The 24,824-nt window shown below is 42.0% G+C and overlaps 1 protein-coding gene and 1 long non-coding RNA gene across 5 annotated transcripts in view; one reads left to right on the top strand and one right to left on the bottom strand.

Annotated features, from left to right (window-relative positions):
* SYDE2 (synapse defective Rho GTPase homolog 2) overlaps positions 1 to 8,322 on the bottom strand; it is a 35,136-nt gene extending 26,814 nt beyond the window's left edge. For 3 of the 4 annotated variants that reach the window (XM_064515971.1, XM_064515973.1, XM_064515974.1), the window contains exons 1-2: positions 7,968 to 8,322; positions 652 to 1,380 (exon numbers count right to left, since the gene is read on the bottom strand). In XM_064515971.1, coding sequence (XP_064372041.1) covers positions 652 to 1,380; positions 7,968 to 8,076 — 838 coding nt within the window. In that variant the 5' untranslated portion in view covers positions 8,077 to 8,322. The remainder of the gene's footprint in view (positions 1 to 651; positions 1,381 to 7,967) is intronic. The other variant, XM_064515972.1, reaches the window with a different exon arrangement.
* Positions 8,323 to 9,264: 942 nt separating this feature from the next.
* Positions 9,265 to 21,601, top strand: LOC112993093 (uncharacterized). The gene is made up of 3 exons (XR_003261650.2): positions 9,265 to 9,528; positions 9,685 to 9,789; positions 18,097 to 21,601. It is a non-coding gene; the product is annotated as an uncharacterized LOC112993093 (long non-coding RNA).
* The last annotated feature ends 3,223 nt before the right edge of the window (positions 21,602 to 24,824 follow it).

Raw genomic sequence — 24,824 nt, 5'->3', positions numbered from 1 at the left:
AGGACTACCAATCATTCAGCATAATAAGGAACAAACAGGTTGCTTCTGTAAGTGAAAACCATTCCTCTCTAGTCTATTAGATGGTCCTGAGACAGTCAACAGGACAGCAAGTACTGAAGTGATGTAATCAATAGGTTTATACAAACTTCCCAAGTCTTTGTAAAAATCCCAGGCAGCAAATAAAAGAAAATTTGGAAGACATTAAGTAGTTTCAAGACTAGAATTCAAGACCAGAATTCGACACTAGCTAACAGAAAGGAAACCAAGTGTGTCCTCGCATTAACAGGGCTATTAAGTAAACTCACTTTTATACAAAACTTTTGTTTCCAGCTAGGTGGAAGCCAAAAAAAACCCCACAGTCTAATTCAAGTTCTGAGCTGATTCCAGAGGGATGGCAACCAAGGCAGTAGAAAACTATAATTCTGGACATGAGACGAACAAACTGACTGAGAAATTACTGTGCAGTTCTACATTTAGTAGATATTCATGTCATCATTAGAGTAACTTTTAAGAACTTCTCAGGTATTTCCACTGGAAATTTACTTCAGAAAGATAAAAGGAGGGGAAGGAGAAGAGAGGTATATGAAAGATTATTATTCCTTTAACAGAAAATAGAAGACATAACATTTTTATGCTCCAGAACCCTCTTACCTGGTGAAGAATATTTAAATGGAGAAGTGTCTTCCATGACTGGCCCACTCTGGGTCTTGCCCACAAACCTCTGCCTGTGCAGCTGCACGTGCTCTGGGGGACGTGTGGCTTCAGCAGGATTCAGCTCACTGGGCTGAGCCGTCTGACTGTCCCCCGCGTGCTCTGAGGAGTGCGGGGGGCCTTCGGGGGCCCCCCCAGCTTTAACCCAGTCACTCCCAGACAAGGTTTTGTAACTGGCAGCTTGGGAGTCCACCATACCGGAGCTATTCACAACAGAGGAGCGGGCTCTCGGGAAGTCTGGCTCGTCATCCTCAGGGATGGGATTGTACCATATTTCTCCTTCATCATCTGCATCGTTATCCTCACTGAAGTCCAGAGTACAGTTTCTCCATATGAAAGAGCTCGTAGTGTTTGGAACGGCGTTTGCAGAACTGTAGGTTCTTACGGGATATTCTGGCCCTAGGGGTGATTTGGAAGGAACCCTCTGCATTTTGGATTCAGGTAACGAACTGGGAGATTTAGGTACCTGGATAACAGCCCCTTGCATTTTCTTACATGTGTTTTCTTCTTCCGTATGAGGAGCTCTGAGAGTGCTCTGGTGCAGCCAGTTGCGTTTCTTCGAAACAGTAATGCTGTTCATCTGCGGCCTGTGCTCAGAGACTTCATTTGCCTTAGGAGTTTTAGGTTCTCTCCTGCTTCTTGAAGCTATATAAACATTTTCAATTAAATCTGTTGTCAAAAAGAAAGGCATAAAAAGAGGGAAAAACAGACGCTTAGAATATCATTCTGCTTCCAATAATACAGAGAAAAACACATGCCAAATTACATTCATGTTAGACCTCATCCAAATGGACAAAAGACAAGTTGATGCTATCATAAAATTAGATTTCAGCCTGTCAAAGCAGAATGTGCACATAATTAAGAAAAAGTCAGACTTGCTTGGCTGTATTTTTAACATCATGTAATTTAGATAAATGCCAGTAAAATAGCTTTGCTGAAAGGTCATACATACTTGGATGGAAAAACTGCTTTCTGTTCTGATAAGTACACATACAATTGGTTTGAAAAGTTGCTAGGTAGTATTTCTACAGTTTACTTACGCCAGTGAAGAAATAGCCTCTAGTTTTGATATAATACGTCACTTAAATGACTTTAAAATAAACACGTAGATTCACTTCTAGATTTAGATACAAAATAAAGGCAAGAACATCTTTTGGGTAGAATCCTCCCAGAAAGGACAGCTTTATTCTGTGATCAAGACAGGAGCATCCCATTTAAATTTAAAAATAGTAGCAACATTTTATCCATTAACATACCGATTTCCTGGGAATAAAACTAAATGCACACTCACAAGGAGGGAAGGAGGAAGAACAAATGTGGCCAAGTTTTAAAATATCTCATGTTGCAACAAAATTTTTGTGTAGCAACTAATCAAATTCCTTTGCTATTTTCAAAACTTGACAGAGAACTTCACTACAGCAATGGCTAAGAATTTAATTACACATTAAAATGCTCACTTGCTTTTGGCCATTTTGTCAGAGTATTTTTAAGTCTATTTAGCAAAAGTTCCCTATTTTGATGAAGGCTGCCAGAGGTGGTACTGGAGGTACCTGTAGCAGTGCCCCATCCCATGAGGTGGGGCACAAGGAACGTGCTAGCAGCTACTTGCCAGACCAGGCCCGCTGCTAGGACTTGAGGCAAAGCATCCAAATTGAAAATTGGAAGTAGAAGCCATGTAACAACCTCCACTGTAAGCCCAGATATGGTGTTCCCGTTCACTAAGACTGGACAAGGATAACCAAGTTTTCACACAACAGATACTTGGTTTAACCCCAAATCCTCTGCAAACGGGGATTCCCAAATGGGAACAGCAGTCTCATATTGCTTGAATATTGTTTTTTAGTGAAAAAGTACTTACCCACCAATAACACGTCAAAATACGGACCCTTCTCTGAATGCCTCAAGGGGTAGCTCTGTAAATTGAGCTAAGTTTACTTTAGACAGGGAGACAGGAAAAAGACTCCCTCTTGAACACCTTCCCTTTTACCCTCTTTTTATGTTTGCACATTATGGACAGAGGAGATCTCTATGAGAGATAAGATCCCAAAGACCTGATTCATTTTTTGGTGATTTTAAAATGCTAGGTTTGCCTGCTTAGCTAAACTGTAATATGTACACTGCTCTGGATTCAAAGAATACTGAATCAATTTTGAAGTCTGTGAATAGCTCTGTTGAAGTGCTTTGCTGGGGCCTAAGTCAGTCAAAAATGTAAAAGCAGGGCTGCAAAGACTTAGCTCTGCGGAAAACTTGCAGTGATCCAGCAGCAACTGTATTCTTTCTCCCATCCATAGCCTGGAAAACACAGACATGCCATGGTAAAGGTTCTGTACAAAACTTCTTTACTATTTCAAGAAACAAACTAATCAAAAAGACGGGGCACATAGTCTGCAGTAAGTAAAGCCTATGCTTATATTTTTGAGAAGTCAATTTCGAGTAGGTACTTCAGTTGAAGTCCAAACTGAAGAAGCACTTAACTTCGTCCTGGAAGTGGTATTAGAAGCATGTTTGTACTTGTGGCACGTTCCAAGAATACGTACATCACAAAATACAACTGTCACTCCACTTCTGAGCAACCTGATACTTCTATCGATAACACCCACCTCATGACTTTGGAGCATTACCATGAATATCTTACTCCATTTACGGTATCTGCAACTACAGTCCAGGTTCTAGAGGATGTTAAGTGTCTTCCAAGAGGTGGTAAATGCTTACAATATCTAAAAATCATCACAGGACAGTATTAAAGCCTCTTTAAGATGAAATTACAGAGTGCCAGAAGCTATTAATAAAGTAATTCTATCAAAGGCATTTGGAAAACCAATGTTCTCTTCCCAGCGTGAAGTTTGATATTGAACAGGCCCTGGAAAAGGGCCAGTGCAAACCCTATTTTCAGTTATCATTTATGTCCTCTTTAACATCCCAACACTGGTGACAGTGATGTTGCCAGTTCTAAAACACTGAAAGACTTTAACTGAAATAGAAGCAAACTAATGGAAATAATTTGTAAATTAACTTTTTTGTGATTCCAAGTCAAAATGCAAAGAAATATTAAGCCTATGTTATTAAATTAGATGAACATAGGTTGAAGTTCTTCCAAGTGAAACCAGCCATAATAATTTTATGGTATGGCATTTGTCTCACTGTTTACTGCACTCATTTCCAATCTAGAAGTCAACATTTATCTTTAAAATTCACATCCGATCTGAAATTTGAGCTTGGTACTGCTGTATATAAATGTGAAATATTCTTTATCTAATACCCAAAGGAACAAACATACTTGGAAAAAACAGTCTATTCTTATTGTAACTTAAATTGTACTGTACAGTACAATTTAACAAGTCCTTTGAGCCATTCTAATGTCAAACACAAGAATGAATATAAAGAACACAATGTTACATGCACATCTGATTTTCAGAATATTTTTACTAACTACCTCCATTATTATGTTTTTTTAAGGACTACTGGTTTGCAGTGAATCTGGAGATTTACAACCATTAAATATTTAATTGGACATATTCCTAGACAAAAATTCATTAAGATCACAAACTGCAAAACTGAACATTGTTCATCAATACTCTTGTTCAATCCGTACTACAAGATTACAAGAACTATTAATTGAAATATAAACAGGGCAAGGATGAGTGTCCTTATCAGATCTGTCTGTAGTAGGTTTGTTTTGATCAGTGCAAACCTCTACTTGTAATTGTGCTGCTCCCACTTGCTCACATTTGTATTCCCACACTGATATAAAATACACCCATTTTAGACATGGCCTTTTGTTTTTACTTTTTTATTAGTGAATTCTTTATAATGTTTTTTCTGTATGTAATATGAAAAGGCAATTGTTTTAGCAAACTTTCACATATTTTTGCTCTAAAGAAATACATTTATCATTTCTAACATTTATATTAGTATTACGTGACCCTTGTAGACAGATATTACAGAAAACCAGAAATAGTGAAATAATACTATAGTACAGACTTGGAAGGCTTCTTCCTGCCTCTGATCACTACCTTAAAGCCCTCCACTTTTCCAAAGACAGCCTAAGGAATGGTTCCTATTCTGATAATATAAATAGATGGAACATACCAGAATCATATTTCCACAAACAAAAATATCTGTTACTTCCTGCTTTACCATAGAAATGCAGGCCCTTGAGCATTGGTTAAGAAAGCTTACAATTCTCAGAAACTGCCGAAGTACAAACATGCCTAAATATATAAGCCAATGACACATCTGGAATCTCAGCCTTAGGCTGCCCTTTGGTCCTGAAGCTGCAAATGCACTGAGTAAGCTGGACAACATGTTCTGCTGTGGCTTTATTTTCGGCATGCATCTGGCTATCTCAGTAAGAATTTGTGAAAGCTTACCAAAGAAACACTAATAATCAAATAACTTCAAATAATGTTAATGCCTGCATAAATATGCTGTGTATCACACTTTATCATTCAAAACTGCCCATTCTAGATCTCTGCGCAGTGAATTAGCCAACATGCTGCCAAAAGTCACTGACTGTAAATGTTCAGTGAATCTCATCTAAATGATATGCTTATTTTTAAATCTTTCAGTTGCAGCTTTTGCAATTGATAGCTGTATTTCCAAGTGCTGTTTCCCCTTTCTTCAAACTTGGCCCTGATCCTGAAAGCCCTCATGCCTGTGTTTATTTTAGGAGCAGTTTCACATGCAAGGATCTGCACAACCAGTGGTTCAGTTTGAGAGCTGGTTTTCACTTTATTTTGCATTCTTAAATGTATCGCAAAAGGGGCCAAGATCAGAGGAACTGAAGACAAACCTTCCAGAAAGCCACGCAAGTGACTACCCTTGTTCACGGGGGCTCACAATCTGTCTCTGACTACATAAAAATGAGCTATGTTAGGCATCACTTAAATAACCTGATGCTAATTAACAAGCACCAAGTTTGTGGATGAGCCTCACAAAGTCCACTATTTCTTTTGTAACAAGATTCAAGTTTCGCAGACATTCAGTGTTAATTAGGCACTACTCCAGACAACACTCAGTGAAACGCAGCCGTCTGAAGCGCCAGCGCAGAGCCTCTGCCCTCCTGGCCAGCTCTCAGGTGCGTCCGTACCGCACCGCAGCACTGCAAAAGTAGATCTGCAGAGTTAGCTTAAAAATAGCCGCCAAAAACAAGTTTGCTTTGGGAGCACGGAGTTCAGAAACAGCCGCCCAGGCTTCCGCCCGGAGCCCCAGGAAGGTGCGCTGGGCGCTGAGGTCCCGGTCTCACGGCCGGCCACGGCGGGGGCTCCGGCCGCTGCCGGCGAAGTAAAGCACTCCCCGGGTCTGCTCACCGCTCTGCCGGTGCCACCGCCGCAGCCGAACACCGCAGCCGGCCCAGTGCACCCACCGGTGCGGCTCCACAGCTTCCAGTGCTGGTGGCTATGCTAATGAGACAGATTTAAATAAACACGAAGCTTTCAGGGATACACACATGCCCGTATTTTTGGTTCTAAAGCAAAGTTTTATTCGGGAGAGTGCTCTCTGCGCTACGCTAGTATTTGTACTTCAATTTATTCCGGAATTCCCCAAAATAGACCAGGCCTTCGCTGCTCAGCCACAGCACAAACACAGAACCAGGCAATGGTTCCTTCCCAAAAAAGGCTTCAATACCGTGTCAGGAGAAAGGAAAGAAAAAAAGCCAGGTGTTCAATTCCCAAAAAAGGCTTCAATACCGTGTCAGGAGAAAGGAAAGAAAAAAAGCCAGGTGTTCAATTCACCTTCCCCCCTATCTACACGAGATTAAATAAATCACCATTTAAGTTAAAATCTCATGGTAACAACACATGCTCTTCCAGAATCACAGCCTCAATGTTTCGACTTTACCAAGTTCATGATTAACATCTGGCCTTTTAGGTATGCATACAAAATACTTCAACGGGATACTGGACTCTGCTTTTCAGATTATAATGAACAGAGGAAAGGCTTTTCGCAGTCTCTCCATATATGGATCAAAAAGTACATATTTCTTCTGGTTGTAATAATGGTTATTTAAACAGGGTTTCAGCAAGTTTCCTAATAAAACCATAAAATGCAGTAAGTATTTAAGTTATTAGAATAACTTAAATGGAACATAGCAAGACAAACTGTTTAGTAAGCTTTCAACTGCAGCATTTAGAAACAAGCAGAAAAAAACCCCAAAGAATGACAGACAGCTGCATAATAAGAAAATGTGCAGGGGTGCATACAAAAGAGTAGTCTGAATTTGACAGCCTCTTACTTTCATGAGGAAATTTTATTCCTGAGGGGAAGTTACTGATGTGAAGATGCTACAGATTCAAGAGCTAGATTTAGCATGCCATAGTATGGGATCTTTGTTCACAACAAATTCAGGAGTTACACAAGAACGGGAAAAAAAAGAAAACTATCAAAACTTGAATAAATATGAACTATTTTGTTTGATGAGGATACTGGCAGCTTTGCTGCAAATCCTATCAGTTTTATGACTCTGCTTTTGTTTACTTAGAGTTTATATAAACTCACGCTGACCAATGAAAACAAGGTCTGCTTTTAAACATGGACAATTCACTCAAGATATTCCACACGAGACGAAGCAACATCAAATGCTTTCCCCGTCATTGCTGGCTTGCTACAGAACGTAATAAGTAAAACCGTGGCACTAAAGCCTTCAGCGGGAGAACAGCGGGGCTTTGCTTTAGCAGTTTACAGTACTCTCCTATATAATATTCTTTTAGATATATATACACGTATACATGCATACACACACACATAGGCACACACATATAAAAGCATAAACATAAAATTCAAGCCACAATAACAAGCTTAAGGAACTTGCAGGTGGAACTCGGATGGTCTTTCAGAGGCGTGAAAAACTAAATTTCATTAAAAAAAAAAGAAAAAGGGAAAAAATAAGCAAAGAAAAGTAAAAAAGAAGAAAATAAGCAAACGCCTCTTTGGAGAAGCGCCGTCCCACCGGCTCTCCTCGGCTCCCCTCCCGCCCCCCGGCAAGTTTAACTCCTGCAAGCGGCAGGTGGGAGCGGCGCCGCCGCACGGGCGGGAGGCCGCAGCCCCGCGCGCAGCGGCCGCGCTCCGCAGGGCCCCGGCGCGCCGCGCTCCGCCCCGCGGCCGCCGAGCGCCGCTCCCTGACAGCCCCGGGCGGCGGCCCGGCCCGGCGCGGCCCCCTCGGCGGCGTCGCCGCGGCCCCCTGGGGCCGGGCCGGGGGGCAGGTGCCGCGGGGCGGCAGGTAACCGGCCTCCGGCGCGGCGCGGCGCAGCGCTTACCCTGCGGGGCGCAGACCCCGCCGTGGCGGTGCGCGGCTCCCGCCGCCGCCCCGCGCTGGGACCGCCGGCCCCGGAGTTTGGAGAGAGTCCTGCGGAGCGGCTCGGCCATGCCTGGGTCCTCCCGCCTCCCTCAGCAGGCGCTGCCCCGCGGCGCCCGGGCGCCCGCGGCCCCCCTGCGCGGCGGCGGCGGCAGCAACGGCAGCGGCGGCGGCGGGAGCGGCGGGCCGCGCTGCCCCATGGCCGGCGTGGCTCGGCGCGCGCCCCGCTCCCGCAGCGCGGCCGCCGCGCACATACTTGGCATAGCTGCGCCGGGTGAGAGGGCGCCCCGCAGTGCGCCTGCGCGCCAGCCCCCCCTCCCCGCGCAGCCCGCCCCCCCCCGCCCCGCGCGACCCCCGCCCCGCCCCGCCCCGCCCCGCCCGGCGGGAAACAGCCCCCCGGGGGGGAATCGCAGAGTGTTTTAAGGACTTTTTTTTTTCCTTTGACGTTATTTTTTCCCCAAATAACCCCCCAGGCGGCAAACCCATCGCCCCCCCTGCGCTCCGCCACGCAGGCGATGGGCGCTGCCCCCCGGCAGGTTTTAGGCAACGGCAGCCGAGTCCGGCCCGGGAAGGGCCCGTTAGCGGCCCCCGGCAGGGCGAGGCAGCCGCGGGGGCCGGGGTCGGCCTCGCGTGAGCAGCCCCTCATGCTCCGACCGAAACGCCTCATAGCTGTGGAAGAAACGCCTTTAGAGCACATGAAGTAGCGAACCGAGGCCGCTTCCGTGGGCAAAAGCTCGGAGTTTTTTTGTGCATGGGTTACTCAGATACACTGCACGCCAGCTCCCTTCCCCACACATCCCCTGCATGCCGAGCATTCCCCTGCCCAGGGCTCCCCGCGACACGCAGCCTTCCTCCGGTGCGTAACAAAACCCCAAGCGTCTCCCAGCACGCGGCCCGGGAAATGCTCCCCAGATGCTGGAGAAAACAACTGCAGCTTGTGAGCGCCGCGCACATTCACAGATTTCCTCGCCACATTTTGGGGGGAATTTAATCATTGGATCTTTCCAATGATTATATGATTTTATCTTTCCAGATAAAAAAAGATTCAAAATTTTAATCTCATTTTGTTACGTGACACATCTACAGTAGTAATAAGCAAGTAACGTCTGTACATACACAATGTAAAAAAGCCCATTACAGAGTAGCTGATCTATTTTCTCTCCATCTAAAATACACTCCACAATAGTTATCAGGTCACATTGCAACAACTTTATTTGGCATTTTGCCATGCTGTCTTTTAAAAATATTTGCGTTCCTTTAAGGATACATACTGGGACATCATCTGCGTACAAGCGTCAGAAGAGGATGCAAAACCGCTCCAGACTGCCTTGGGTGGGGGGAAGTGAAAGGTGAGACCACAGCAGCCGAGGACTGCGATGCTCACCGTGCTGCTCACTGCCGTACGGCTGAGGAGCTGGAAGTCCCGAGAGGGATGCCCGGCTGCCATGCCCGCAGGCACTGCGGCCGCCGCGTCGCAGCAGCTCTGAGCTTCTCCCCCGCGGGCTGAGCTGCGACCACTGCAGGTAGGTCCCAGCCTGCCCCTGCTCCAAAGCCGTGTAGAAGAAATGCATACGAACAAAACTGCCAGTACTTTGCTGACAATGCACTTATTGCATATAATTAATACAATAATGCCTCAAGCATGTTAATTCAAAATTATATTTTTGTATTCTTACAAGTGCTCAGGCCCCAAATAGAGGAAAAGTCCAGTGCTGCCTCATCTGTTTGAATGGTTAAGCCTTCATCCCCTACTTTGACTTTCAGGCTGGAAACAGTATATAAAGGTAAGTCTGCAACTACATGTTTTGCAACTGTGATCCTAATCTGAAAGGTTATAGTCAAAGAAAAACAAATACATTTGAGTGATATTTTTCTTCGTCTCACAGTCAGACAGGCTGCCCAGAGGGGCTGTGGACTCCCCCTCTTGGGGATATTCAGAAATCAGCTGAGCAACCCCACCTAGGTTGCTCCTCCCAGAGTCAGGAGTGATAGGTGACCTCCAGAGGCCTGGCCTAAGTTGCTCTCTGACTTTAAACCTTCCCTCATACTGGAGCTGCTGTCCTCCCTAGGAGATATGACATGGATGTAAAGAATAAACTCCAATCAAACAGAACACTGGTGATTTTTCTGGTAAAATCCTACATGGCCACCACAGCCCAACTGCACTGACCTTGCTGAGATGCTAGCAGTAGGTCAGCTGCACCATCAGCAAATGCGTGTCTAAAGCAAAGGGCAAACATCTAGAAGAGATCTGCCCCATTAAAAAGATGCGAAACAGCTAATAGGTGAGCTCTGTTCTTTTAAAAGAAAAAGTTAACATAGCCATTTCAAACTGAGCAAACAAAAGAAGTCTAAACCTACCTTGACTGTGATCTTCACACTTGCAGATTTCCAGCATGTTGCTATGGGAAATCAGATTCCTTTGTGTCTACCTGTGCATTAGATTGTCTGAATTACTTTCCTAATAATCACTTTTTACTATACTTAAAAGTGACTGTATTTAGCTTTTAGCAAATTTCTGTTTTTTAGATGTCATTTCTGGAATTTTTTCTTACTTGGATATTTTCTTGTAGCAGTTAATATTATTAGGAAGTACTAGCCAGAGTAAGGACTATTTCTGTTCAGTTCATAGTGCTGCATCCTTGGTATTCTCCCATGAGAATTATCTATGGGCATGAAAGAAAATTCAACATAATTTTCTTTTCCACACTGCTTCACACAGTATTTTATTCATTCATTTATTCATGTTCAGTAGGTTTTTAAATGTTAGTTTAAGCATTTAGATTACTCCTCTATGCAATAGGCACACACAGGAAATAGCTCAATGAAAAGCTGCCAATAGTTGAGTCTATGAACACAGTTTGATCTGTATCTTAAAAAATTGTTTCCATTCCAAACTGTGGTTACAAAGCACTTTTTCTTTTTGGCAACTAGATTTTTTTTTTAATCCCTATGCATCCTGTATTTGCCCAACAGAATTGGCACTGATCACACACATGCACACACCCCTGCATATAAAATAACACTAAGGATCTGGCTAGAACTAACCTGAGCCAGTGGAGTAAGAGTCAAAGCTGAGCTTTTGTTTCGCACTCACTGTTTTGTTCAGGTGTTGCAAAGCACACAGTGCAGAGCATGACCCATTTTACTGGGCCTTCTAAAAAAACCAAAAGCTACTTCAACAGACTGGGAACAGAACTTTGCATCACTTTGAAGAGACTTAGTAGGAGACTGAAAATATTTAGGACAGGTTAAGCATAGTGTGACTTCAAATAAATAAAGCAATATTTTTCTGTAGGTACGAAAAGAAATGTTTTAAACTGTATTTTCATTAACAAGATACAGAGTGAGATTTTGCCAGCTTCTTACCCAACCTTTTCTGAGCTGATGAGTTCTCCAAATATGACATGAGAATTGTAACTGACTGCCACAAGCAAAACAGTCAATATTAAGTTAAAAAAAAAAAAAAAAAAAAGCCTTGGTGAGGATATCTCTGGCAAAGAAGCTGTTACATAGATAGCAATGTTTCAGCAATGATACACCTGAACAATGAAATTACCCAGTTAAATAGCTCCTTATAAAAGACTGACAAATTACCTTTTACAACCTTGCTGACAGTTTCAGAGATCAGGTCTGCCTCAGCAAATACATTCACATTGGGCTTTCTTAAATGCACAGGCATTCATTCCTGTACAAACTGTTTTTGAACTGCTCTCATATAATTTTGGAATATCCATCTTCTATAGTATATAATGCCTTATAATATGTATTTGAAATTAAAAATAAATATCGATTTAGGGTGTAAATATGCAAACATCTATGCGAACTTCAATGGGATTCGTTCACATAAGTAAAACTGTCTGGAAACGTAAACGAGACCCTGAGTCTCCTTTTCATCAGAGCCTAGCAAATCGGTATCTTTATTCTCTCAAGATCTGTCACAGGCAGATAAAGTGAGAACTATGTGATTAAAGAGGAGCTGATGACAGCTGGGAGCTGGAAGCACTCGGATGACCCAATAAAATCCATGAGCACTCTTCCTTTTGAAAGTATTTGCCTTCCTGTCATCAAAATGGACTGAAATTAGAGTCCCATGAAATTCTACCAGACATCCCACAGCTAAGAGCCTTCAGCATTATCTCCAGCCTGCCAAAAAACTGATCTTGCTCAAATGCAGACATCACTACAGTTATCCATACCTTTGTTACCCTGACCTTATTTTGAATTGACCAGGAAAGGCACCCAAGAGGCTCAGACAGTCCAGAATACAGCTATTTTTTCTGATATTTCTGCTGCAGGAGGATGAGGAAGAAGTACATTCTGTTTACTGTCTGTTGTCCTCAGCCTTGTGACTTCACAAAGTTGCTGCCATCCATCACTTTCTGCCAATATTCAGCTATTAATCCTAATTAGATTAAATGTCACATTTGTGAATCTCACCTCTCCTAAATAGCTGAACCTGTAAGGTTTATGAGTTGTGTCCTGTAGCACTCCCTGTTAATCTTGCACAGGAACGTTGTGCCGACTTGCATTCAGACCCTTGGGAGAGCCAATGTCCTGCCAGCCTATGCAGCAGTCCATGAGAAATTGCAAGGGACAGCTACCATAAATCCTAATATGCACAGGGTTCTGAAAACTGCTGCATATGCAAATCTATTTCTTAAAAAGCCAAGAGAACTTAAACACTTTAAGAAAAATATCTTGAATGGTTTCCAATTATCTTCTAACAGCCAACAAAATGGCAGAATGGAGTAGGAGCTTTAATGAATGTGTTTTTAGGAGAATGCACTTGCTTAAAGTTCCTTTCTTCCACTTCTACCATTAGAATTCTTTTTTAAATAATCAGCCTCAAAACTCTGAGTTTCAGGTCAGAGCAAAGTATGGAGGACTTCTAAAATGCTGTAAAAAGAAAGGTAATATTTAAAAGGAGAAGTGGAAAGGTCCTTAAATTGGAACACTGATCTTTTTAAGGTCTGTACATACTGTGCTATTCTCAAAGCATTTTACTTGAGATAATCACCAGGATGCAAAGATATATAATTACAATCTTCAATTTTAAGGAATAGATGTTGTTTCTGTAGGCAAAATCTGCCAGTGACTTTCACATGTTGAAAACCTAGTCTTTTTTTCTCTTCTCTGTAAGCTAAATAACTGTGTTACTCAAACAACTTTCCATGTGTGCATATGGTCATTTCATGACAGTGATCCTGTACATTGCAAAGCCAAAAAACAAAACAAAACAAAAAAGCCAGAGAAACCCAGCATACCACCTCAAGCTACTGAGATATCTATGGAATTTTAATGTGTTTTTCTATATTTGAAATACTCATTTCTTTCTCTCCATTGTGTGTGCATCAAAAGGAGCAAACAGAGAAGGTGATATTAAGAAACTATTAAAATGAAGTCTGTGCATGCATTAGCGTGCTCATACTTAGCTTGTTTGCAGAATTTGAACAAGGTTGCTTCAGTACAGTGACTGAAAACTAGAACAGCATTCTTGTATTGCTATGCAGATGAACCCTGCAGAAATTGTTTGCATCTCCTGGAGTGCACCTATCATATGGAACAAAGCAAAACTGCATTTTACAGGAGCAAAAAGTTTTCCTGTTTAGGCCAGCAACTGTGGAGCACGTTTTGACCTGATAGGCTTTCTTGCATTGTAAAGTCAGCAACAATCCAGCAAAGAGAAGTGTAGTACTTGATCCTACTGGCTCAGAAAGGGAAATTCCCTCATTTGCAAACCTGCCAGGGCTGCTGCTTACTCTCTGCTGACAGCTTGCTCCCAAGACTCACATTCCTGTGATAACAAGGAGTGACAGAAAGTGCTGCAGCTGATGGGAAGGCAGCATGGTCAAGCTTCTTTTAATTGGTAATTTCTATTATAATGTTCAGTCACCCCTGGAAGACATAACAGCATCCGAAAAACGGAGATGAAAAATGTAGCAATAATCTCATTTGTGCTCCCTGAACCACACATCTTGTTTTCTCATACTTAGGCCAATCTAGTTTTCAATATCTCAAGTTATACTGTCCTACTATTATTTCAACTGTTTAACTGATCATATGGTTTGGGAGTATTTCTAAAAATGTAACCCAAATGGTAGTCACCTCTTGTGTCTAGTCATGTCTTCTGAGATGTATTAGGATAAAACCCTACTAGTGTCCTGTGCTTGCTTAGTGCTCACACTTGCAGAAGACTATCCCTCCCTTCCCAGTGTTGGCACAGTTTGGCTGGTTACTGTTAGACTCAGGTTCTGTTTCCCTTTAAACCGGGTGACATTTGCCTGGCTCAAAGTGCACTGCAAGGCCTAAGGCAGTGCAGTAGCTCAATGTCACCCCTTCTCTGGATCACAAGCTCTAGCCTCCTGCCTGGTAACATCACGTGCAGACATCGACACTGCACTTTGCCTAATTTCAGCTAAGTACTTGACTTCTTCAGCTTCATCCACTGTCACTGTTGAAAAAAGAAACACTCCTAGAATGGAAGCGCTGACAGTCACCCACACTCCCCCCGCTCCCAAGTGGCAGGAGTCCTACAGCTCTAAGCATATCTCAAATGCCACCTTATCTTTGTTGACGTGAAGTATGTGTTACAGCATAAAATATGCAACAAACTTGGCTAGATTGAAGAGCAGGATTAGAACAGAACACAATTTTTACTGAACAACAACAAAAAAGCGATCAGGTGGAAAAACTAGATGCCAATGAGTTTGCTATTAATAGCATTAGAGGAGAAGATAGCCTATAGTAACTGTATTAATGTAATTAATAAAATATGTATTACATACTAAATAAGTTGTATTAACAATTTATAAGTCAGCCAGGAAGCCCAGGCTAACTAGCAATCTCTAGTCTGTGGTCACTGCCTAGTAGAGGTAAGCAAGCAGTGCCTGTTGGCAGAGGTGGCACTGGGATGTTTGGTACCCAGCAGTGGGGCACTGTGGACTAGTGGGACAAGCGCCAAGTCAGCAGAGAGCTCTTTTACACGGTTTGCTGAAGCCACAAATATCTATGGTACAATTTTAAACACAAAACTATACAGTCTGTATAGTAATATAGTTTGCATCATAAAATATACCTATAAAATCTACTGTGTAAAGAAAGATACGCCTTTGGCTTTCATTGCTGCTGTGCTGTTAAATGACAGCACGGTCCCACGCGGCATCCACCCCACCAGCCCAACAGGCAGCACAGGCTGCCCAGTCTGCCCAGTCCAACGGAAAGGTGACCTGAGATGCTGGCACAGTCACCGTCAGTCAGTCCTGCACAGGTTCCTCTGGGCTTCTAGCAATGTTACCCGGACAATAAAAAAGCTACCTAAAAAGGTATAATTTAATATTTCAAATAATTTAAAATCAATTTACTTTTCACTTTCAAATATTTTCTGTGAGGAGGGGGAAGTCCCCATATCTCAGCTAACTTCAAGTACAGAGTTAAGGCTACAAAGGTTTCTGTGCTTTCTCTAGTGGGTCCTCACCGTAAGGGTACTCTTCAGATAAGATCCCTTACCGAGATGTGTGAGCCATTGAAAATATTCAAAATATTTACATTCTTTAGTGGATAGAAGCACTACTTTATCCTAATCTCTTCCCTAATTACTTGAGTTTCCAGCATAAGCTGTATAACACCCGTAACAAAGACTCCCAACACTTTAGCACATTTCTGAAGGATACCACAATGGTGGGGACTCCGCAGCACCATGAGCTTTTACCGGATTACATCCATATTTCAAATTACATTATTCCTTGTTTAACCGCCCCTCCCCCCCAAAACGCCTTATTGCTAAAATATGTTTCCTGAATGCCATATTCTTCTCCATAATGAAAAGATTCGATAATATGTAAAAAACAAGTATTTAAAATAAAACTTCTCTTTTTTTTGTTCTTTTTACAATTTTCTCTAAGATCTAAAATAATAGATTTTTCGATCTATTTTTGGATGAATTTAACTTTGTGTATTTCCAAACATAGGTTTCATGCTCTGAAACACATTGTGCAAGGTCATTTTCAGTGTTCTCCCAGTTTTGTCTGGCAATTTCCGCTGTTGTTTATATAGGAGTGAAACACAGCTAAACAGGATATACTAAGTGTAAAAACAGAATTGGCATGGGATGGACAAGGGCAGAGGGAAGGTTGAAACTAAAATTACTCTAGCTTGCTTTTTGAAACTGTGTTTCCAAGATGACAGAACACCCTTTATTGTAAGGTTTCTCATTTATCCCGAGCGGTTGCCAGGATTTTGATCCAACTTTTAGTTCTGAAGAACTAAAATTACCACCTCCTTCTCAAAATAAAAATCAGCCAGCAAAACACAACCAAACAGATTTTAACCATGTAGTTGCTTCTAGCTTTATGAACAACAACGAAGAAAAAAATCAAGTCAAATTGTAAAGCTGCCAATTTTAGCATCCCTTTGGACATGCATCTCCAAATAGCACATCCCAATTATGCATATTGTTTATTGGGTATCACAAGCTAAATTGTGTGATAAGACCCCATTACAACTGTGCAGCGCCTCTGATCTGAGTTGTGTACTCATGTGACAGATAGGACCCTGTCTGGGCAACTGTAAGCAAGTCAAAGCCTGTAGGCTTTTGGAAAGAAAATCTTGGACAGATGGACAGACACACACATACACACAGACTCAGGCAGCTGTAACCCACTCAACCTGTTCTGTAGTTTGCATTCTAATTTCCTAAGATAAATAGTTAAATAAGGCCCTTAGTGGGACACTGCTCACTTATCATCAGTAAAAAGTTAAAATTGATGTGAATCACTAAAATGTCAAAAATAGCTTACCTGATCTGGAAGCACGTGTAGTATTTTTTGTGAATCCCACCAGCAGTCTGAAAGAACGTACCTGAGAGTCCCACAAGTGAGTGTGCAGATGAGGAGGGGAAGAGGAGAGCTGTTTCCTTTCTTCTTCAACTCTTAATATTTAAATACACAAGTCTGGCTTAATGGATATATTGCTTCAGATTTTCATAAATTTTCCCTGCTAAGTATTTAGGGGAAAAAATCTTAAGAAAATACCAAAGAATCCCTCCTAGATTGCTCTACAAAACATCCATAAAATTATCAATTCATTTAAGTAATGTTACCAATGTGATAAAGCTGCTATTTTATAAACTACATTATCAGGTCTCAGAGCTCTAACACCTAGAGATTTGTTAGCACCTTAAGATTCAAAGCCCTGTTTTGCACTGCACATTCTTGTTCTTTAATGACACAAACTGTAATGTTCCTTTTCTTTCCCAGTCCTGCCTTCCTCCTACCACCATCCTCTTCTCATAGAAAAGACTCAAAATTTAACTCAGAGTTATCTCCTCCCACTACTTCGCCTACTTCTGAAACACCACAAAACAAATGAGTTAACACTCAAAACCGACATTCTTTCCTTTCTAAACAGCTAACGCGCTTAATGAAGACCCTCAGGTATCTGCCTGCTTTACCTAAAAAACAGCAGAGAACTGCACCCCGCACCCCTAGTTTTATCTCCTCTCTTCTCTCCCTTTACTTCACTATCCTCACTTACTATGTCACATCTGAGTTTGCTGCAGGGTTTGGGGGGTGAGCACCATGATAGAGCCCCATAAAGATTTACATGCCTAAAGTGGGACTTTACCAGACCTAGAGCTTAGGTGCACAACCATGACCCTCAAACACCCGTTTCTTCGGCCTCAGACAGGTTTTGTCAGTAATGCTCCAGCGCCCGGAGTTTTGCTACCGCACCGTAGCAAAACCATCTCTTGCTGTTTGCTGTATTGCAAATATACAACATTGCTCACTATGTTGCTTTTAGGTAGACTAGGTGCAGGTTGTTGTGCTGCTATCCTTAAAGTCTCCCTTTTCCCCCAGTATTGTACCAGGTTTTCTGACCTCCACACCAGGGTGCTTTGCGCTGCTGCGGGGGACAGCTAAAATGCAAGTGTTCAAGAGTCTTTTCGTAGGCTTAGCCCTGAGTACTTATTTGCACCTACTGAATTTCTGACATTAAAAATACATGCAAGAACAGCTGCATGCATTTCAAGAGTCCTCGATGGATGTAAAAAATTCACCTGCTTTTTTTTCCCCCCCTCTTACATTAACAAGGCAACAGATAGGTGAATCTGAACCCAGGAAAACTGAAATCTTTCCCCTTCTCCGTACATCAGAGGTCTCCTAGACTTGTCTGATCACAAACAGCTTTCAAAGAATTCCACTGTTACTTTAACTGCATCTGCCGTCTGGATTAAAAGCTTCCATCTCAGCAACCTCTGAATGGCGACAGGTTTGCAACAGCTGATCATTTTGATTGAACCCTGTGTCTCCAGAATTCAGTTTGCACAAATACACAGTGTGCGCAATTGCACTGACTGCCGCCCTCCATAGTCCGCCCACTGAATAAACACTAGTCTGTGACTCACAAAAGCACTCTGGTCTCCGACTGCTTTTCTGGTTCCACATGTCATTTCAGAAGGACAACAGCTGTTACGGGTGGAAATAACGAAAGACTGCTTCTAAGGAGACATTTCCATTGCTGCTGAAGGACATAAGCTTCATCACTTCCAGTGCTCAAAATCACAACTGCTGTTACCTTAAAGATAAGCACAGACTGAAGAAGAATCTGTTGCTTCCAGATGTCAGGATCCCTCACAGGACTTGCCGATTCCCAGCTTGCACCATTAAGAAGCCCTCATGTTGGAGTCATTAGAGAGTACCACCAAGCAAGAGAGCCAATATCAAAGTAAATTTCTATTTGCTGTGCACTGGCAAAAGCAGCAAGGATTCTGGTTACTTAAGTCTTGTTTGGGTCCCGCAGGAAAGCGAAATGCAACACATGAAGAACAGGGAGCTAACGTACCATCACTCTCTCCGACCGTCTCTCGTCTCAGGTAACATGCAAGACATCAGCTCTCCCTGCTCTGTAATCCGGGCTGCTCCCCAGAAGGCCGTTGTCAAACTACAAATCATTTACCGTGCCAAGTCTCGCCAGCAGGGAGCATGCAGTATTTAGGAAACCTATCAGGAAACCTAAGCAAAGTATCAAATAAAAGACGAATGATGTATTTTTATCTCTCCCATTCCACTTCAAAGCAAGCACCACTGAGTCATTTTCCAATTTAGAGCACACCGAATGTGGCCTCCATATTTCTGTACGACAAATACATCCACCTCCTCTGCTTGGCAATAGGGGATACAAGGAGGGCAGTGCCAAAGCCTTTTAGCCCAGTCAGCAGGGGTGAGCCCCATCTTATCGATGCAGCTATGACAATGCACATCTATGTATCGCAGGCACTTTAAAGATGCTGGTCATCCTGGCCTGCACTCTCCCTGTCAGGTGTGCATACAAAATAGGTATTTTTGAAATACATTCACAAATGTTGTCTGAAGCAGAATTTTTCTTTGGCTGTCAGAAAAGAGCAGCTGGAAATGATCAATCTCTGTCTCTCTCCACCTTGCCCCAAATGGTGAGCATGTCCTCAGGCACAAATTCACCTTTTCAGACAAATATATTGAAATGAAAAAAATATTTTTGTAAACTTGCTAAAATGAGATGCTGGTGGGTTTTCCCGAGAAGAAAGCCCAGGGAGGGGAAAAGGACCCGTTCTTTCTAGGAGTAAAAAACACAAACCATTTTCATTATTCCCTTGTTAAATGCACAGCAAAGTTTCAGCCCCATCAAGAATCAGACGCTCAGTCCTATGGCCCCAGTACAGTAAATATGTGAGCTTAGCTTCGTATGCAACACACTTCCAATGGCCTTAGTGGGTATTCATAGATAGCCAAGATTCATATACATGAGATTCACATATAAATTCTTGCAGGAATAAGTGATGCACCTCTAAGCGGAAGCATTACCAGTCTGGGAAAAATGCATAAGCAATGATAAGCACTTAAAATTAGCCTAGCTCTCATTCTCCACCATCCCCTGTCCTTAACACAAGAACCAGTGAATCAATCAGTAGGAAAAAAACAATCATCTGAAGTGAGTAAAAAAGCTACATTCAGAAGGCAATATTGGCATGCTACCAAAAGCTCAAGCCTTGAATGCAATTTGTATACAGCTGTGTTTTTCCCAGAGAGGCTCATTTTTGGCAAGAAGGTGTGTCCTGGAGACACGCTGGTTCTGAGCGCGCAACGCTCCTCGTGCAGGCAGGGTGTGACCGCCGAAGTATTTTGGTTTGGATCAGGAGTGTGCTTTTGAAGTGACTCTCCCAGTCATCCCTGTAGACTCCGCTTTGGTTTTCAGAGTGCTCCCACTGGATTCCTTTTGGATGAAACTAGAAACAGAAGATGCACTCCAGGAGCACACTTAATGCGCTCAGCTGCTGCTGGGTGTTGAGTCCGTGGGACCAAAGCAGAGGTAGCTCAAAGAAAATGCTCCGAACACATCTAGTGTGGACGTGGGGTCCACAGCACTGACAGTTTTGCTTTACAGACACCCTCCTACTGTGTCAAATGACTCATGTAATGTAAATGTAGCTCCAGATTATAGTGTCCTGTAGCATGATACCAGAGATGGAACTGAAGCAGTTCAATCGTATATAGCTTCTCAATAACCCTGTAGCATTGACAAGGAGAATCCATTAACCTGCTTATTCTGCAATAAAAACAGAAGTTACCTATTTAACAAATAAATATCATATGCAATATAATCTAGAAAAATAATGATTCAGAAGAATGAACAGTTTTTCAAGATGGAATTGATATTCTAAAATGTATTAGCAAGTACCAGAAGAGCCGGTTTCCCAACAGCATTTATTTATGGTTCTTAAAGTTCAAATGTGTATGCACAACCTAGGATATAAACACAGCACTGACGGCAAATCCTACAGAATTTCCTGAGAATGAATGCTAACTGTTATATAACTGCTATATAACTTATATAACTTATAACAACTGCTAATTTCTGTGTAATGCTATTGGAATTGATACAACTTCTGCAGAATGAGGAGGAGAAATAAAAATCAAGATCTTCAAAAGATTCTGAATGTAAAAATGACTGCTTCATTTAAGCTCTTCCATGTTACTTATTAAACACCGAGGTTCAGAGCAATCGATGAAGACGACTGTAGCATCCAGTGCTAATACTTCCCAGTAGACAAGGCATGCATGTACTGAGCCATAGTTACTGTTCAAGTGCAGTTTCCACCTACCACAGGGGATATTCAGCTCACAGCAGCCTTTGCCCTTTAAGCACATCACATTAGGTATTTTCACAGTGAACAAGATCATTAACTTTCAGCTTCGTATGTGACCAGAAACCCGTGAAAAATTAAATTAGGTCTTTCAATTAAAAAACCTAAACACATACAGTGGGTTAGTCCCAATAGCAAGGACCTCCATTTCTTCTCTCTTGCATAATGGTAGTTTCTCTTCATTTCTTCTGAAGAGTCTTGAGGAAGAAAAGGCTGGTTTTAACGGCTAGTTTGGCCGCTGAGTGAACTGCAGGGCCTAACGGTGTTAAATCCTATCCAGAGTCATCTGAGTGCAGCAGCAACACAGTCCTCAGCAAAGTCTGCTCCAAGCAAACTTGGATGCACTGCTTCACCAGGTTGTTTTGCCCAGACAAATTGCCCTCAGAAATTGTATCTTTTGGAGTAATTCTGTCATTTAACTTAGAATTTTTTAATTATAAAAAATGACATTAAATGTTTTTCCTTGGCTATGCCACAGACAAATAACCTAGAAAAAAATTAGAAATATCATATTTTATAACTGTGAATATATCACCTTGAGTCATTTACACCTATGCTAACGTAGGAGTTCTTGCACTGTACAAACACAAACCTATAAACTGCCAGAGTCACATGAGAGGGTTATATGCTCCCCTAAAATGGAGAAGATGATGATAAATCCTCTTTTTCAACTGCATGTTTTTGCTGATTCCTACCAACGCGTCACTATACTAACCCAGCAAACCTGAAGAGAAGGGCCGCAGGGTCATTCATTGTTACCTCCTCGCGAAGCACCGGCGGCCGGCAGCCAGGACTGGTGGTGGTGCAGGTGCGGGCGGCCGGCCCGCGCTGGGCAGGTGGGCTAGCTGGCTCTGCCAGGGCCCACTCCAGCCTCATTTCTGTAAGTTTCTCTGAAAGAAAAAAACGGATTTTTAAAATCTGACATAAAACTGTTGCCTAAAACTCAGGTTACAAATACACCTATTTTTCCTTAATAAAACAAGGAGCTCATGATTCAGTGGGAAATTAGATTAATTGAACTTTTCAAAACAAATTCTTATGCGCTGTCTTATTTTTCAGAAATCAGCTTTTTTAAGTGTTCTTCTTAAATTTAAACCAACCATTAGTGTTTCGATTACGGGATGATAAAATCCTTGTTCTTGGGCTTCTCCTCTAAGTTAGAAACTTTGAAATTCAACAACCAGTTTTTCCTAAGTACAAGTTTTGTACAGTTTTTAACCCTTTGTTATTTTGATAGTGGTTTTTACTGTTTCATTGCAGACAAAACACACTTGACAAAAATTGTGCTTGCCAAATAATTTTTTCATTGTGATTCATCAATGTAAGAATTATTTTTGAAAGGGGAGTGACTATGGTAACTCTCATCAGACATCACTAAAAATTATTTGAAACGTAAAATGCAAAAGCAGCTTGAAAAGTCTTTGTAGTACAAAGAAAATCTATAGCGAGGCATCAGGAAAGCAACCAAAACAGATCCACAGCATCAAGAGACACTTCAATAAAATATTAGGATAAATCAGAGAAAATCAGGGTCTGTAGCTGAATGTAGTGCTGCTAGTTAAGTCAGCCCTTGTGTCAGGAGTTAACAAAAGCACCCTCTAGTGGAGTATCACAGCAGAAAAGCTAACAAATGTATAATTTAAGAACTAAATTCTTGCGGGGCTACTTGCTTCGTTTGTTTGGTGGTCCACTGGGCAATTTTGCCAAAGCACAGTGCATATTTCTGCCGGCTACGTGATGCTTGTGTGACTTCGCAGCTCCTGTGCACTGCGGCTCTTCCACAGAGGCTGCAGGGAAAAGCCAGGGAAATACGGGATCCCCCGCAGGAGGTGGGGACAGCACGTGTCCGCTATCTGCTGCTGGCTCTCAACCATTCAAGAAGCCCTAAATTTAGATATATACAATCTGTATCAGTTAAGTCTCCCTGTTTCATCATCATCAGAATAATTTAATAACACGGGTTCTACTTTTTTTCATATTACAAACTTGAAGTGTCAATGTGCATATTATGCTTCTGCAGGAAAACAATGCAAGGAATCTATTCGTGTTACAATAAATAATTCTATAGCATGTAAGTCTATGTGTTCCTTTACGTAGATATTTTGAAAAACTTAAATTTTTAAGATGTAAGCACTACTTCATTACTATGTGAAAGATCACAGAGATAAGACTTATTTGCAACTGTCACTGAGATACAGCTTATTTACAGCTATCCAAGAGGCATGCACAAAGTTTCCTGGGAGAACAGGTCACTTACAAGTCACTGACTGTAAGCAAAATCTTACACCTTGCATAAAAATCAATCTTCCTAATAATCTATTAAAATAGGATGTCTTTAAACAAGCTGTTGCCATCACCAGCCTTATAAACTATGTTCAATATTGCAATTCTTTGGAACATCTCAGACAATATATAAAGCTCTTAGTCTCACAAATTACAATTTTGTCAGTCCTAGGGAAGTGATTTCTGCATTCCGCTTAGACATATTTTCATTACAACAGATGGTGATAATTTTTCTAGAGCAGAAGCTTAACAGAGAGAAATGTTTTTCATAAAAAAAAAATCTTTCTTTAGGTCTTTATTAAGTAGCAGTGTTCCTTCCTGCAAAAGGAGTAAAATAAGTCCCTCCCACCACTTCGGTTTTACAGGGCATCTCTTACCATAATGTGTCAGAGAAGTTACTAGTTTAGCAGAACTGGGCCATTTTCTGCTTCCCAATGGATAAGTTGCCCAGTTACTTTTGCTAGGAGCCTGTTGGTGCGGGTTTTTTTTTCCTTTCTCTTTTTGCTTTGTTCTGAGTATGTTAATCTTCTCATGAGAAGCCCAGTGTTGGTTTTAACTCCCCATTACGCTGTCCAGGGGTTAGCCTGTATTACACTCTGCACTTGTTTCCATATGAATTCATCTACAATAAGAAACAGACAGTTGAAGTTAGGCAAAAGAGGTGGGAAACCAGTGTTTCCTCCAAAGAATAGGTTCGCCTTGTCAGAAGGCAGCAAAACAGAGTACTTGCCCTGCTGCTCACAGCCACAGGGAAACACAGATGTGATTTCTCTTTGAAGCTACCAAGATGAAAGCATTCTAAAGATGCAGAGTGCTTCATCTTCTAAATGAAGAGCACTGATAAAATTATTTGATAAAGACTAGAAATGCTTATCTCCATTCACTGAATTCATTGCATTCTTCTGCCAGTCCAGCTCCACATGTCCTGGATTCCCCCCAAAATCCCTGATTTTTCAGAAGTAACCTGAAGAAAGTAGTTCAAAGGAACCAGAAGCATAAACCCAGTCCAACCTCTTTGGTGCTACTCTGCCTTTCAAGTCCAATCAGTCCCTCCACACTTCTGTCAATAACAAACTCTGCAGACTCCTATGCATACAAGGTTACTCCCTTTGAACCGTAATACCTCAGAGCCTCCAAACATGAAGAACTGGCTTACTAGAATTTCTGTTCCTCAGTTATCCCCATTGCTTTTTGGTTCCTAATTGTATGACTTGGAAGCTTTCATAAAACAGTCCATTGCTACCAAAATAGTTTGTCTCAGGAACAGAATCATTCGCTGAGATTCCAGTGACTGCCCTGTCTCACTGGAAGCCTTCTTTGCAATGAAAACACAGTACTTCTTCCAACAATTGTTCT

This window comes from Dromaius novaehollandiae, chromosome 8 (genome assembly GCF_036370855.1).
Source record: "Dromaius novaehollandiae isolate bDroNov1 chromosome 8, bDroNov1.hap1, whole genome shotgun sequence".
Taxonomy (NCBI): domain Eukaryota; kingdom Metazoa; phylum Chordata; class Aves; order Casuariiformes; family Dromaiidae; genus Dromaius; species Dromaius novaehollandiae.
Note: the sequence above shows the minus strand (reverse complement) of the source record. Positions and strands in the feature narration are given on the sequence as shown.